The sequence below is a fragment of the Chiroxiphia lanceolata genome, chromosome 5 (genome assembly GCF_009829145.1).
Source record: "Chiroxiphia lanceolata isolate bChiLan1 chromosome 5, bChiLan1.pri, whole genome shotgun sequence".
Taxonomy (NCBI): domain Eukaryota; kingdom Metazoa; phylum Chordata; class Aves; order Passeriformes; family Pipridae; genus Chiroxiphia; species Chiroxiphia lanceolata.
Genome location: NC_045641.1, coordinates 69,196,188 through 69,210,752, shown reverse-complemented (window position 1 = coordinate 69,210,752; position 14,565 = coordinate 69,196,188). Strand labels below are relative to the sequence as shown.

At 42.5% G+C, this 14,565-nt stretch overlaps 1 protein-coding gene across 1 annotated transcript in view; it reads left to right on the top strand.

Annotated features, from left to right (window-relative positions):
• VWF (von Willebrand factor) overlaps window positions 1-10,230 on the top strand; it is a 141,442-nt gene extending 131,212 nt beyond the window's left edge. The window contains exons 51-52 of the mRNA XM_032688784.1: window positions 8,328-8,425; window positions 9,885-10,230. Coding sequence (XP_032544675.1) covers window positions 8,328-8,425; window positions 9,885-10,073 — 287 coding nt within the window. The 3' untranslated portion in view covers window positions 10,074-10,230. The remainder of the gene's footprint in view (window positions 1-8,327; window positions 8,426-9,884) is intronic.
• Window positions 10,231-14,565: the final 4,335 nt, after the last annotated feature.

Here is a 14,565-nt window from a genome sequence, read left to right as displayed (position 1 = left end):
GAGACACCCCTCACTAAGGATCTTACCAGGAATAACACCTTGCTACCAGCAGTCTCAGGAATAAGGGGAACTGAGTTACAAAAAACAGTTTTCAGCAATGTTGTTGCCCGTAACGAAAACACAAACCAACAGAGTGCCGGTTTATGGGTGCTTTATTCGGGGCCCCGGGAACCTGAGGACTAGCGTCCCAAGTCAGGATTCCGAAGACCCTCATTTTCAGTTCAGTTTTTATACCTTTACACAAACATGTCTACGTGCAGTTCTTACTTGTAAGCAGTTACACTTAGTTACACACACAAACTCATATTTCATACTGATAACAATTAGTAATCATCTACTTTTAATCATAAATCTGTTTAAGTTGTCCTACTCCATAGAAACCCCATAGAAACTGTTCAGCAAACCCTTACTGTATCTAAGGTAACAAATCGTTATATACATGCTTGGCTAAATCTTTTGATTATTGTTCCTACCTCTTCAGTACATTCCATTCTCACGAACAAGGCTGCTAACCTACTACTTTGGAGTGCTGCTCTCTAGGCCTACTCTCCTACTAAGCCTTAGCCATTCTACTACTAAATTTGAATCATTCTGCAACATGTCCCCCCTTTTGAGCATTCTTCAGGCTTTTCCTGCAAGGATGCTCAAATGTAGCAATCTTCAGGCTGCAGTTTCTTGATGAACAGGAGGTGATCCATCTTGCGGTGAGATTACTTCTTTTCTTGTTATGGCTTTCATGATGCGTCTCATATGTTGACCTTCTTTTACAATCATTCCTAAAAGACACTTATAAACAATCATGGCTATGACAATAATTATTACAATCAATATTCCGTACTGGATAACAGAAGATATCCATCCTGACACATGAAGACCTAGGGAGCTGAATAATTCTCCTATCCAATTGTGTTCTGCTTCCTTTTGTAATTCATGAACATTTTCGTCAATTTGTTCTAATTGACTAATATCTTTCTCTACTTCTTGAGTGACATTTGGGATGTGCACGCAACAATGGTCGTCCTTTGCATGCAGGTATCCACAGACTCTGTGTTCCTTTAATAGGATTAAATCTAAAGCCATTCGATTCTGTACTGTCATCCTAGTGGTGGCTTGTAATTGTAAATTTAGATCTTTAAGTCCTTTCTTAGTGACCGCTGCTAACCTTTCAGTTTGTCCCATTAATTTAAACAACATCTCTCTGTTTCGGTATGTTGAGATTGGTGCAAACAAAGATTCTAATACCCATCCAAATTTAACTCCTGCTGATGGTTCATGCCAATCTCCCAACCTCAAGTCATCAATGTCCTTACTAATTTCTCTTTTTCCCCGTGGTTGTATTTCTACTAATGTTAACTTATCCTGTTTCCAGAATGGACAGAGAGTAGGTATCCCTAGTGTGACAGGCACAACAGGACCATCTATTGGCATGTGGGTGGTCCACTGGCCATGCCCCATTACCCACACTAAATTTCCTGGACTCCTAACGGTGGTGGTACGACAATCAATGTTTCTCACAGATCCTTTAATAGTATGATTATATCCTCGACATTCACATCCTAACTGCAAGAGTGTTTTGACTGGTATCAAGCCTATTTCATCGTCTGGGGTATCGCATGTGTATATTCGAATACAATTCCAATTCTCCTTTGTACGTGTTTCTGTCCTCCAATTATGATTTCCTCTATTTCCTGCAGAATAAGTTTGATTCTTTTTCCCTTTCCAGTGAATACACCAGTGTACTTTTCCAATATAACTATAAGTCTCTAGTAGGCTGGGTCCCCAAATCGTTTGCCACTCCTCCATAGTTGTAGAGCTAGTAATATTTTGACATACTTCTTCTTGTTTTTCTCGTTTTATTTGAACTGGAACTTTAGAACAGGGGTATGTTACCAAATCTGTAACTAAACAAGATCCCTTTAATTGGCCAATGTCTTCGCCTGTTACCCATGTCCCAACTACTACCCATCGGAAAAATCCGGGCATCTGTTCACATTGTTTTTTGGTCATTTTGTCTTTTAATAAACATGCATCTGTCATTTCATTCCATGTTTTGGTTACAAATCTGCAATTCCATGTAGTATTCTTAAACACTTTAGGAATTTCTGGCACTGGAATTATTCCCCATGGGATTGGGTCTCCTGCAGCATAAGGCATAGGGAGACATGCAGTGATTTTTGTGACATTCTGTACTCTCCCAAAATCACGAATTAGGCCTACGACTAGGTTTTCTTGTTCTACTTCTCGATCTGGAATCTGCAGGTTACTTACTTGCCGGGTTGTTCTTTCAGTCTTTATGTAGACGACAGTAATTCCAGTATCCCACCAGTCTTCTCTATTTATCCAGCAAGTATATTGGCCCTCATCTTCTCCTCTTCGTATTTCTTTGATTTTCAAAACTATTGCATCTGCCCTCTTTTCAATCTGATGTCTCTTCCCGACTTTCAAGTTCTGTCCCTTAAACCACCACCCATATTCAGAATACTGTCCTTCTGAAATTTTGCAACTTAAAGTCAGATCACTTCCTTCCTGGGCCGGGTAAACACTGTGTTCTGGTCTAACTCTTACTCCTTGATGTGGTACGGCCACTGCTGTCCTTATCCCGTAATCTTTTTCTTTTCCACATGAGACCACACAAAGAAATGTACCCTCTGTTTTTCCTACTCTGGGATCAGAAATATTCAGCCACCCTTTACCTCCCTTACTGTTAGACCACCAGCTAACTCCTTGATTTTGTGATTCCTAAGATTGATTTGTCATATTCAATTTCCACCACTTTACTTTAACTGATTTCTGACAATTATCAAATTGGAAGGCACAATTGATTTTTAAGGGAGGACCATCCCACATGTCAAATTGTTTCCTAGTGGGCATAACTCGCACTTTGGTCACCGTTTTCTGGGTCGTGTTTATTGTCCGTATTTCTATATGTTCATAATCAAAACTTTCCCAAATCCAAACTACACACATATATGTTCCTTCCATAGCTTTAGACACTTTGGGTACCTGCAGGACGGTATAACCTTTTTGTTGTGTCGCATCCCAAACTGTCGTCACTCCTTCTGTCATGGCTCGATCTTGATCTCTCCATCTCCATTTGACTTTAACATCTCTTAATTCAGCTCCCTGGTCATCAGAAAACAGACAGGTTAAATTCACATCAGTGTACTCTGGTACAAATAAATAAGGATCTGGGGTCTCAATTCTCACGGTGGTCTCTGCTAAACTCATCAACCCCAGGAATACTACGATCCTCAATGGTTGGCTCGAAATACCATCCTTGTAGGTGAGAGAGGTTCTACCGACCACGAGACTGGAACCTTCTTGATTCGGGTGTAATGGATCCAATTGTCGATTCCCTCGACCTTCACCGCCGTGTAAGTGGTCATTATCACCTGGCGAGGACCGTCTCATGTTTCCTTTAACGGTTCCACTGACCAGTTTTTCACATAGACTTGGTCTCCTGGAGAAATGTCATGAACCGGATTCTCCAGGGGCAGAGGTCGATTCCACTGCAGCGCTCCTCTGAGGGCTGTGAGAGTTTTATTTAAGGATAACACATAGTTAAACACTGCTTGATCCCCCACCACATGAGGATCCCCTTGATAGGTAGCTGCATGATAGGGCTTGCCATACAATATTTCGTATGGACTTACTCCTATTCTCTCCCTGGGTTTAATCCTGATTCTCAGCAAGGCAAGAGGTAGCGCTTGGGGCCACGGGATTTTTGCTTCTTGACAAATTTTCTTTAATTGACCCTTCAATGTCTGATTCATCCTCTCTACTTGTCCACTAGATTGCGGTCTCCATGGTGTATGGAGATTCCATGTTATTCCTAATATAGCAGATATTTCTTGCACTATCCCTGCGGTAAAGTGTGGCCCTCGATCAGATGATAACCCTAGAGGTACCCCAAATCTCGGAATAATTTCTCTCAGAAGAGTCTTAACTACTTCCTTTGCTTGATTAGTCCTGCATGGAAAGGCTTCTGGCCATCCTGAAAAGGTACAAACATATACTAACAAATACTTATAGGATTGGGCCTTAGGCAACTCAGAAAAATCTATTTGCCAATAGTCTCCTGGTAACTGTCCTATCATCTGTAACTTTCCCATTTGTACCTGTTTTCTGACCACTGGGTTTTTTTTAATACACATGGGACACATTGCATTTACCCTTTTTGCTAATGTTAACATCTGGTTTGAGAGAACCTCATTTTTCAGAAATTTTACCATTGCTTCTGCACCCCAGTGGCACTTGTTATGTTCCATCTCGAGTACTGCTTTCATTATTCTGACAGGTAAGATTACTTGTCCTATGGGAGTAATGTACCACCCTTTAATATTTTTCCTTGCTTTTGTTATTTGAGCTAATTTCTCATCTTCTTGTGAATAATATGGTTTTTCTTCCATATATGCTATTGCTGGATTATTCCGAACGGGTAAAAGAGCCATCTGAGTCCATACCTCTCTGGCGGCTTGTTTAGCCGCTTGGTCAGCCTGTCGATTACCTTGAAATTCTCGTCCGGGATCAGTTTGATGTCCTCTGACATGCATTATTGCCACTGCCGAAGGCTTGTGTATTGCCTCTAGCAATTGTAAAATTTCTTCTCGATGTTTAATTGATGTCCCTTGAGAAGTAAGAAGTCCTCTCTCTTTCCAAAGTGCTCCGTGAACATGAACTACTCCAAAGGCATATTTGGAGTCAGTCCATATATTAACTCTCCTTCCTTGACTTAGTATTAAAGCTCTCACCAATGCCCAAATTTCGGCCTTTTGTGCAGACGTACCTGGGGGTAGTGCATTTGCTTCTATCACTTCTTGTAGAGTGACCACTGCATACCCAGCATACCTGGTGCCATTCTCCACAAAGCTAGATCCGTCAGTATACAACTCCCAGTCAGGATCTGTCAGTGGTTCATCCTTCAGGTCTTTTCTACTCGCGTAGACCTGTTCAATGGTCTCTACACAGTCGTGCTCCAGGACACCTTCTTCCTTTGTAGACCTAAGGAATTCTGCTGGGTTGAGATGGTTAGTGATTTTCAGTTCAACATCATCTTGCTCTCTTAACAGAGCCTGATATTGTAACATACGGCTAGAGGAGAGCCAATGCCCCCCTTTTTGTTCCAAAACTGCTATGACCATGTGGGGCACGTACACCACCATGTGTTTCCCCAGAGTCAATTTTCGTGCTTCTTGAATTAGAATAACCGTCGCTGCCACGGCTCTGAGGCACCCCGGCCATCCCCCACTTACTGCGTCCAGCTGTTTGGAGAAATACCCCACCGGTCTCTTCCAGGATCCCAACCGCTGAGTGAGTACTCCTAAAGCTGTTCGTTGTCTCTCGCAGACATAAAGCTGGAATTCTTTGGTTAGGTCTGGTAGTCCCAGGGCAGGTGCTTCCTGGAGGGCTCTTTTCAGTTCCTGGAATGCTTTCTCCTGCTTCGTCCCCCAGGTCAGCTTGGGCTCTTTTACTGCTTCATATAATGGTCTGGCAGTCAGCCCAAAGTTGGGAATCCACAGCCTGCACCATCCGACCATTCCTAGAAAAGATCTTAATTCTTGATTATTTCGGGGTACTGGGATAGCACATATTGCTTGTATACGATTTGCACCCAAACGCCGAACTCCTTGAGAAATTTCACATCCCAGATAAATAACTTTCTGTTTTACTAGTTGAGCCTTTTCTTTTGAAACCCGGTAGCCTGCTTGCCCCAGCATGTTTAACAGTTTAATGGTTAACTGACGACAGAGTCCCTGTTCTGTAGCTCCCAGGAAGATGTCATCAACATACTGAAGTATTATATATGAAAAAGGAGATTCCTTTACCTGAGTAGTCTTCCATTCTTCAAGTTCTTTTGCTAACTGATTACCGAATATTGTAGGTGAACATTTGAATCCTTGTGGTAATCGAGTCCAAGTAAGCTGTCGCTTTCGTCCAGTCTCTGGGTTTTCCCACTCAAAGGCAAAAATCTTCCAACTTTCTGGTGCCAGTGGTATGCAGAAGAAGGCATCTTTCAAGTCAATCACTGTAAACCACTGAAATCTCTCAGAAACAGATGTTAACAAAGTATAGGGATTTGCTACTACTGGGTGGATATCTTTTGTAATGAGGTTTACTGCTCTCAAGTCTTGTACTAACCTATACTTACCATTAGGCTTTCTTACTGGAAAAATGGGAGTATTAAACTCTGACTCACATTCTTTTAATATCCCTAAAACTAGAAACTGTGAGATCATTGGGGCTATTCCTTTCCTAGCTTCTAAACTAATTGGGTATTGTCGCACTCTAACAGGTTGTGCTCCTTCTTTTAATTCTATTCTAACTGGAGTAGCAGCTTTGGATTTTCCAGGGACCCCTGTTTCCCATACCCAAGGCACTACAGCCTGTTCTATTTCCTGCGGTATCTCTTTTCCTCTAAATTTGATATCTAGGGGTTTTAGAAACGTCTTCTCTTCTATTTGTCCTGAAACTCCTACTACCCATGCAGTTGAATCACTTAATGGCCCCATCAATTTATTCATTGCCGAAAAACTAGCTCCAATATCTATTCTAAATTCTGTCAACTCTCCCTCTACTGATAATTCCTGGTAAATTCTTAACCTTTTATAATCTCCAGACACATTCCGATCCCACTCGGGACCTTCCTGCAGCACGAAATCATTTACTGTTCCCCCCGCTGCCCCAACTGCTTCCCGCAAAGGGGCCATCAATCTAGGGGGTGAGGGCGAAACGTCTGTCTCCCTTCCCCCTCCCCGTCTCTTTTCTCTACTCCTTCCCCTTTCTTTTCGCCCCCTCCGAGTCCGTTCTGCTAGCGGAGTTCTATCAAAACCACATTCTCGCCCTCTCGTTACTTCCTTATCCGAGGACGATTCTAACGGGGGCATGGTGGGTGATCGTGCCCTCCCACGTGAAGAGAAACTATCTCCCGGGGGCGCACTTGGAGTTATGCTGGGGGAGACTAACAAAAACACATCTTCCTCTGGTTCTTGACATCCTATACATTTATCATCTAATTCTTTTAACACCAACATACCACATTCCTTTTGCCATTCAGTCTTACGTTCCAAATAATAAAACAAATCTAAATACGGTATTTCATTCCACCTCTCATTCTCTCGTAAATTTTGCATCAAGGGGTTATAATTTCCGAAGTTAGTGTACCATTCCTAGGCCACTGCATTCCTTCTGTTTCATATTGAGGCCATACATTATTACAATAATCAATCAATTGTCTCTTACTTAACTCCTGTCCGAAATTTCCTTCCTTCCAATGTTTTAACAAGCAACCAAGCGGAGAATCGCTAGGGATATCATTTTCTGCACAAGATAGTGCCCTAAAGGTTTTAAAAGGCATCATAGTCACACACACTGTACAATCACACAATAAACAGTACAATACGAACAGCAAACAGTACAATACAAATAGTAAACAGTTCGATACGAACAGTATAAACCAATACCTTCCTATACCAACTTGTCAAGTCTCGCTATGAGTGACAAGTGCTGGTTCAGCGCGGCTTTCGCCCCGTCTTACGACCAGCGCCTAGGCTTCCCAATAAAACCTTTGCCCAACCCAGCGGGTAAACTCACGGTCCCGTCTTATGGGCAGGCTCCCAACCAACAAACCTGAAAGAATAAAGCACCTCCGGGCTTACCTGGATGGTTGTCCGGCGGGCGCGGGGTCGGGCACGGGTCGATGTCTCCCCAGAAATCACCTGGTTGCCGGCATGGAGTGGATCAGCTCGTGAGCCGCCCCAGCTACCCCCGGAATCCCATCTGGTTGTCGCCAGAAAACTGTTGCCCGTAACGAAAACACAAACCAACAGAGTGCCGGTTTATGGGTGCTTTATTCGGGGCCCCGGGAACCTGAGGACTAGCGTCCCAAGTCAGGATTCCGAAGACCCTCATTTTCAGTTCAGTTTTTATACCTTTACACAAACATGTCTACGTGCAGTTCTTACTTGTAAGCAGTTACACTTAGTTACACACACAAACTCATATTTCATACTGATAACAATTAGTAATCATCTACTTTTAATCATAAATCTGTTTAAGTTGTCCTACTCCATAGAAACCCCATAGAAACTGTTCAGCAAACCCTTACTGTATCTAAGGTAACAAATCGTTATATACATGCTTGGCTAAATCTTTTGATTATTGTTCCTACCTCTTCAGTACATTCCATTCTCACGAACAAGGCTGCTAACCTACTACTTTGGAGTGCTGCTCTCTAGGCCTACTCTCCTACTAAGCCTTAGCCATTCTACTACTAAATTTGAATCATTCTGCAACAATGTCAAACACTTTTTTCTTCTGCTTTATTTTAGGTGTGGAAGTGGAATGTCGGCCAGTAAGTACCAGACTGCAGTATGGGAATATCAACGGATGTGTGGCTGAAAGGGAAGTGCCCATTTCTCATTGTGAGGTAACTAACAAAAGCAACCACCCTCTGCCCCAAGACCTGTCCTTCCCCAATTTCTCTCCTGTAAAAGCAAACATTTTCCTCCACTATGGCTTCACTTCAGTGAGTGGAGCATCAGTTTCTGTCCTCACTGATTGACTCAGTGTAAAACTCATTGGCATTTATCTCCTAAAGTGGTTTGGTGATGCTGAATTTTCCCTATTCAAGCCAGCATGAAGAAAAGGCATATATGTTAGACACAAAGGCTGTGTTCATCCCACTTTCCTTTGCTTCCACCAGAAATTAATGACTCTGAAGTGGCTCTGTGAGGAATTTCTGCAAAAAAAGAAAATAATTTTTATCTTTGCATTGGTAAAGCTGATTTTTGAATCTGAGTCTATAGTTAAGCACCTAGGCTCTGAGTTTCATTAGGAGAACATAAATAGGTATTTAGATGAATGATACTTTAAAAGACCTTTAAACTTGAGTGCCATGTTTTGAGTTCTGTGCTCTATAAGCTATATAACTCTCTGTTAGCCTTGGCACTAAGCTGTTGTGTTCTACATGTCTTGTGCATTTCTTCCATAATCAGATTAAAAGGTTAATTTCCAGCCCGTCACTGCTTATACCTTATAGGGCAACTTCCTTTTGAAACAGGAGCATGGCTTCCCTTCTGGGTGTTCCCATCTCTCTGAGACTGGGAACCAAAGGTGACATTCTCTTCCCAGACTGGGTTGTAGCGGGAAAGCTGCTCGGTCCAAGATAACCAACCCTCACACAGGGATTTTAATCAACTCTTGTATACAGTCCAAGTTATGACATAACTAATAATTCTTGACCTCTTGTCCTGTCCACAAAGTCAGTGGTCCTTAGCCATAAAGTGATATGTATTGAAGTTTCACCTGAAAAAGTACAGATTTTATATGTATTATTTTATTTCATTAGAGTCAGAAATAGGACCACAGAGCCACAGAAAGAAGTGGACTCTGACAGAGTGTGATATGGGGCCATTTCTTTTTAAAGCATGAAAGGTTATAGCTATAGATATTGACAGCTTGTTCTAAGTTATTAAAGTGGCCAGACAAGTAGAACAAGAAAAAATAGCAACCAGCAGGACAACAATGGATGTGTGGTTTGCACCATTTGGACCAAAGCATTTTCTGAATGTATGATCTCATACAGCTGAACGATAACCATATGTGCTCAGAAGCCAACACAGCAGCCCTGGACATCACCTGTGATAACTGAAGTTATGGGCTTTTTTTTGTGTGTGACCAGTTTCTTCACCTCTCCTATGCTTACGCTCATCAGACATTACTCTTTGAGCAGCATCCCACACTCTGGAATCAGGCCCCTGTTTCTGAGTTCATGTTTAGAGAACTCAGGCAAAGCCGTCCACGGATGTTTTGAAGGGAAGAACTGGGATTCTGAGTGGAATGAGGTCTGGCACTGTTCAACCTTCCTATCTCTTTTTTCCATTTAGGGCAAGTGCAGAAGCAACACCAGGTACTCTCTCGAGACAGAGAAATGGGAAGACCTGTGCAGCTGCTGTAAGGCCACTCAAACCACCATAGTCACGATCCCGTTCCGATGTGCCAACGGGACAGTGGTGCAGCACTACATCCCTTCTGCCTCCCAGTGTGAATGCTACTCTCGGAAGTGTACAGAATGAGTCTTTCCCAGAAGCCTAGTTGTTTAATCTGAAGTTTCATCATGAAGGAGCTTCACAGTGCAAGCCTCATTTTCTCTGTAGACTGTCTTATCCTGTAGAATCCTGACTAACTAATTGTATCAACACAGCAAACAATAAAACTTACTAGCACAACAGAGTATTTTCTGATTCATCTTGGGGTGCTCTGTACTAGAGATATTTCAGATTGCACTGTTCCCCTTCATCTTCTCCATGGAAAGTAGTCCAAGGAAAAACTCAAACCAACAACCATAAACAAAAAAATCAAACCCCGAATCAGCTGCTTATACTTAAAGAACATATCCCAAATCATTCAGCATTGTCTTCAGAGGCATTACCCTTGCATTCCCCACCTCAGTCCTGAGTGACACACTTTAAGTTTTTTTCCCCCCAGCTCTATTCAGGGACTACAGTATTTATGGCATAGTACTTCATAGTAGGAGCATGATGTTCCTGATGCACAAACAGTACTGGTAATGGTTCAGACAACCAAATACATTTCTGCTATGCATAAACATGTTTCTCCTGAAGCTGGATGCAAAGAAATTGTGTGCTAAGGACAGGCTGTGTAAATTCTGCAAGTCTTCAGTACTTGTGAACGGGGTTAGGGACAGTCTTATTTACTTCATCCCTACCACAGACCAACTTGAGGAGAAAGCTCAGTGATGATCTCCCTTATTTCCAGATACCAGAACTTCATCTGTTGTATTAATTACAAAAGTTAGAGTTCTTTCAAATGCAGAATTATCAGTAGCAGGTTTAATGTAGTTACTGCTAGCAGGGATAAATTAACCAGGATTTAAATTCCAATTGGTCTGACCAGGCCATGGAATACAAAAGATTTTCCAGAATGTTTTTGGTCCTGGAGGAATCTGGTGTCAGTGAAGGAGTTTCACTGGGAAGCACTAATTTCTCAAAAATATGAGAGAGGGAAGATTGTTAATTCCATTTGCATTTTTGAAAGACAAGGATTATCTAAACATCTCATTTAATTAACATTTTTTAAATAATGAATGCCACCGTCACATGTTTAAATAGTCAAAACACCTCCCCATCTGCATGAAAGGCTTTCTTTGGGAGCAAGCAAGAACTCCTGTGCTTTCAGCTAAAAAGGTAAGATGTATTTTTTTTGTAGTGTAACCAGGCAGATCCCTGCTTCTTCTCTTTTGCCATTCAGCTGTGGATTCAACACACATTGAGCTGTAAGCCCTTTTTGTCTTTATTATTCATTCAAGATGTCCTCTGTTGCTGCACAGTACTAGAAGTGCAGGCCTTCTATGCATCTCTCTTTCTTCTGCTCTGGGACCACAATAACACCAGGGAGAGAAACTAAGTTTTAATTGGTACCAGCCCCACTTACTGCAGTAGATCTCTGTCACCAGGTTACTTCCATCCTCACATCAGCTCCTTCTTGAGCTGGCTCTGAATGTTGAGCTCCCTGACAGATGGGTTTGGGTCACCCATTGCACAGCAGTTCACCTGAAGCTGCAGGTCAGCAACTCCTGGAACAGCCACCTGCAGTGGTGAGGGCCAGACAATGGATTCAAACTGAGAGAGAGTGCGTTTAGATTAGATATTAGGAAAAAAGTCTTTCCCCTGAGGGCAGTGAGGCACTGGCACAGCCTGAGCTGTGCAGAGCAAATGAGAGAAAGAGTTCAAAGGAGCTCATCCAGAGAAGCTGTGGCTGCCCCATCCCTGGAAGTGTTCAAGGCCAGGTTGGATGGGGCTCTGAGCAACCTGGGATAGTGGAAGGCGTCCCTGCCCATGGCAGGGGGTTGGAACTGGGTGAAGTTTAAGGTTCCTTCCAACCACAACCATTCTCTGATTCCATGAAAAGGAGTGGATAGCAGGTAAAGGCAGTGTCTTCCTCTTACTGTTACTGGAATGCTCCTTTTTTTCTCACCCAGACTGACCCTTCTTATCTCATGAAAGCAGACAGGATTGCAGCCTCAGGCTTCATGGCTGCAGACAGGTCTTCTAATCAGATAACTGTGTGAGTCAGGCACCAGCTTAGACCATGAGAAGCTGCTGGCTTTGCTTACAGAACAGAGTCCTGTGGCCTTTGGGGTGGTTTATGTGTTATTATTCAGGCCTGGCTAGTACCTATGTGTTCCAAATCCCTGTTGTGCTCAAGGCCAGAAGAAGCTTCTTCCTTGAAAATCCTGTCATAGGAACAGACAGGCAGGAAAGAAAAAGAGGAAGGGAATATTACATCTCCTTTAGCAGACCGAGCAGGTATACATACATTTTTGGCTTTGACTTGCTGGCATGAGAATCAAACTTTTTCAGGCAGCCTGCCCTAAAAAGAGGTGTCTTTTGCCTAAGGCTCAGGTGGTGCTGGTAAGACCACGGTCTCCAACCCCCTTCATGGAGGTTTCATTGCCTTTCTTACGGAGTAGTTGGATTTAGTGCAGCTCCAATATTTTCAGAAGCATCCTTCCCTGACAGAAGTGAAGAGCATAGTCCAGCCTACAATTTCTGGACTTGCTACTCTGCTTAGTACAGAGCTGCATAATCTGAGCATGAATCCAAGCTTTTTTTCCCTCAAGTACTGTTTTCCAACTTGTACAGACTGTTTGTGATTCTGGATGGTTTGGAGCTACCCTAGTCCTTGCCTTTCCACCAATGATTCGGGACACATCCCAGCACTTCAGAACTCAGTCTGGATTGCTGAGTGTGCTACAGGATAGATTTACAGGAATGTCAAATGGATTTGGGGAGGAGTCTTACATAACTTCTTAATAATTAAAAGCACCTAATCTCTCTGCTAACTTTTACAGACTTGCAAGCACCACTCCTCTACAGCAGTGAAACACAATCTAGTATATTGGTATTATTTGTCACAGCTCTGCCTTATCAACTAATGTCATGCCCAGGTACCTCAGGAAACACGGTGATGCCAAGATATGATTTTCTCCATTGGAAAGTCTTGAAAATAGACTACAATCCCAGTTCCATTCTAACCACCTGGATATTGCTTCCTATCATATTGCGTGCTGTGTATATTATTTATTACCTGAGCTAACTGTGTTACCTGTAATGCACCCATCCTTATGGCTTATAGTAATTTGAACCTGTGCAGGCAGAGCTATAAATCCACAGGGGTCCCAGCAGGACCTGGCTCTGCATTCCTATACTGTTCCAAAATTAGCAGGTATGCCTTTCTGGTTTTGTGCTTAGTAGATGCAGTGGAGATTGTGGATATAAAATAGTGTAATTTTCAGAAAGTTTTCATTTCCCTCTCCCTGAGATAAGTCTATAGAAAGCAGTAGATTCGTTCTCTAGCTAGGAAAGAGATTAATTGTTTTCAAAACTTCTGAATGAAGTTCTGAGAGTTACTAGCAGGGGTAAAAAGAAAAAAGTATTTGATACCTGTTGATACATTACTTAGAAATTAGGAAATGCTATTCCAAACGAGGGACTAAGAACAGTGGGGTAAATGAATGAGTTTAAAGCACCATACACATTTCTCAACCATTCTGGGAAAATTTTACATCACCCAGCCCAATTTTTGGGACACAACAGCTGCAGTGCTCCTTTTATATACTCAGCATGTTTGATAGCACAGCCAGAGAGCATCAGCACATCTGTATGTGACACAGACGACTTCTGTTCCTTCCTTAGGTCATGACAAAATGCGTGGTCCTAATTCACAAGCCAATGGAACCACTGGACTTTATTCAGTCATTGAATAAATCCATTTCTCCCTCTCACATTAGAGAAACCATAAATAAACTAAAAGAAGAAAAATATTTGAAGTCCAATTAATTACATTAGCAACTAAAAGTCCTTTCTCAGATGGCACTGGGCATCAATAACTTTTCTTTCCAATATATTGCTTAAATTGTAAGGTTGAAGGCTAAGCAGGATCCATCACCTATTCTGATCAGACTGTTGATTACAAGATAATCCCCTGAATATTTCATGCAGGAATGACAGTGCTGCATCCAGGCAGTAAGGTAACTTGAGAACTTGAAATAGAGCTTTATAAAAAGGTTTCTGCACTTACCTCTTACCTGGAAGCACTGCAAAGCTTTGCAGATATAAAGACACTCTTCCTCACAGAAACCACCTCCAGGATGGTTTAACCCTCGAATGATGGGTCTTTGGATAGAGCTGGCTCTGCTGTAGAGCCCTGGTTCTGCATTAGCTGGTTTTTTTTGCTTCTTCTCTTCCACTCCCTCTCCACTGCCTTCTGGGGAGTTAGGACAAAACATGCCTGTGCCTGTTATGTTGCTTGTTGAGGCGTTGTGGAGCATGAAGACAAGACGCTGAAGTTCCAGCAGGGAATTGCCATGGCCCCTCATGTCATGGGAACATTGTCTTTTTCCCCTTCTTTCCTCCATGAAGGTAATCACCAAAACAGAAGGTCTCGCTAATTAGCTTGTTTGTGGTTTGCTTAAAGCAGGATCAAGCCAGGATGGAAATAGCTGCTAGTGCTGCTCACTGCTTAAGCCAGTGCAGGAGCAGGTTG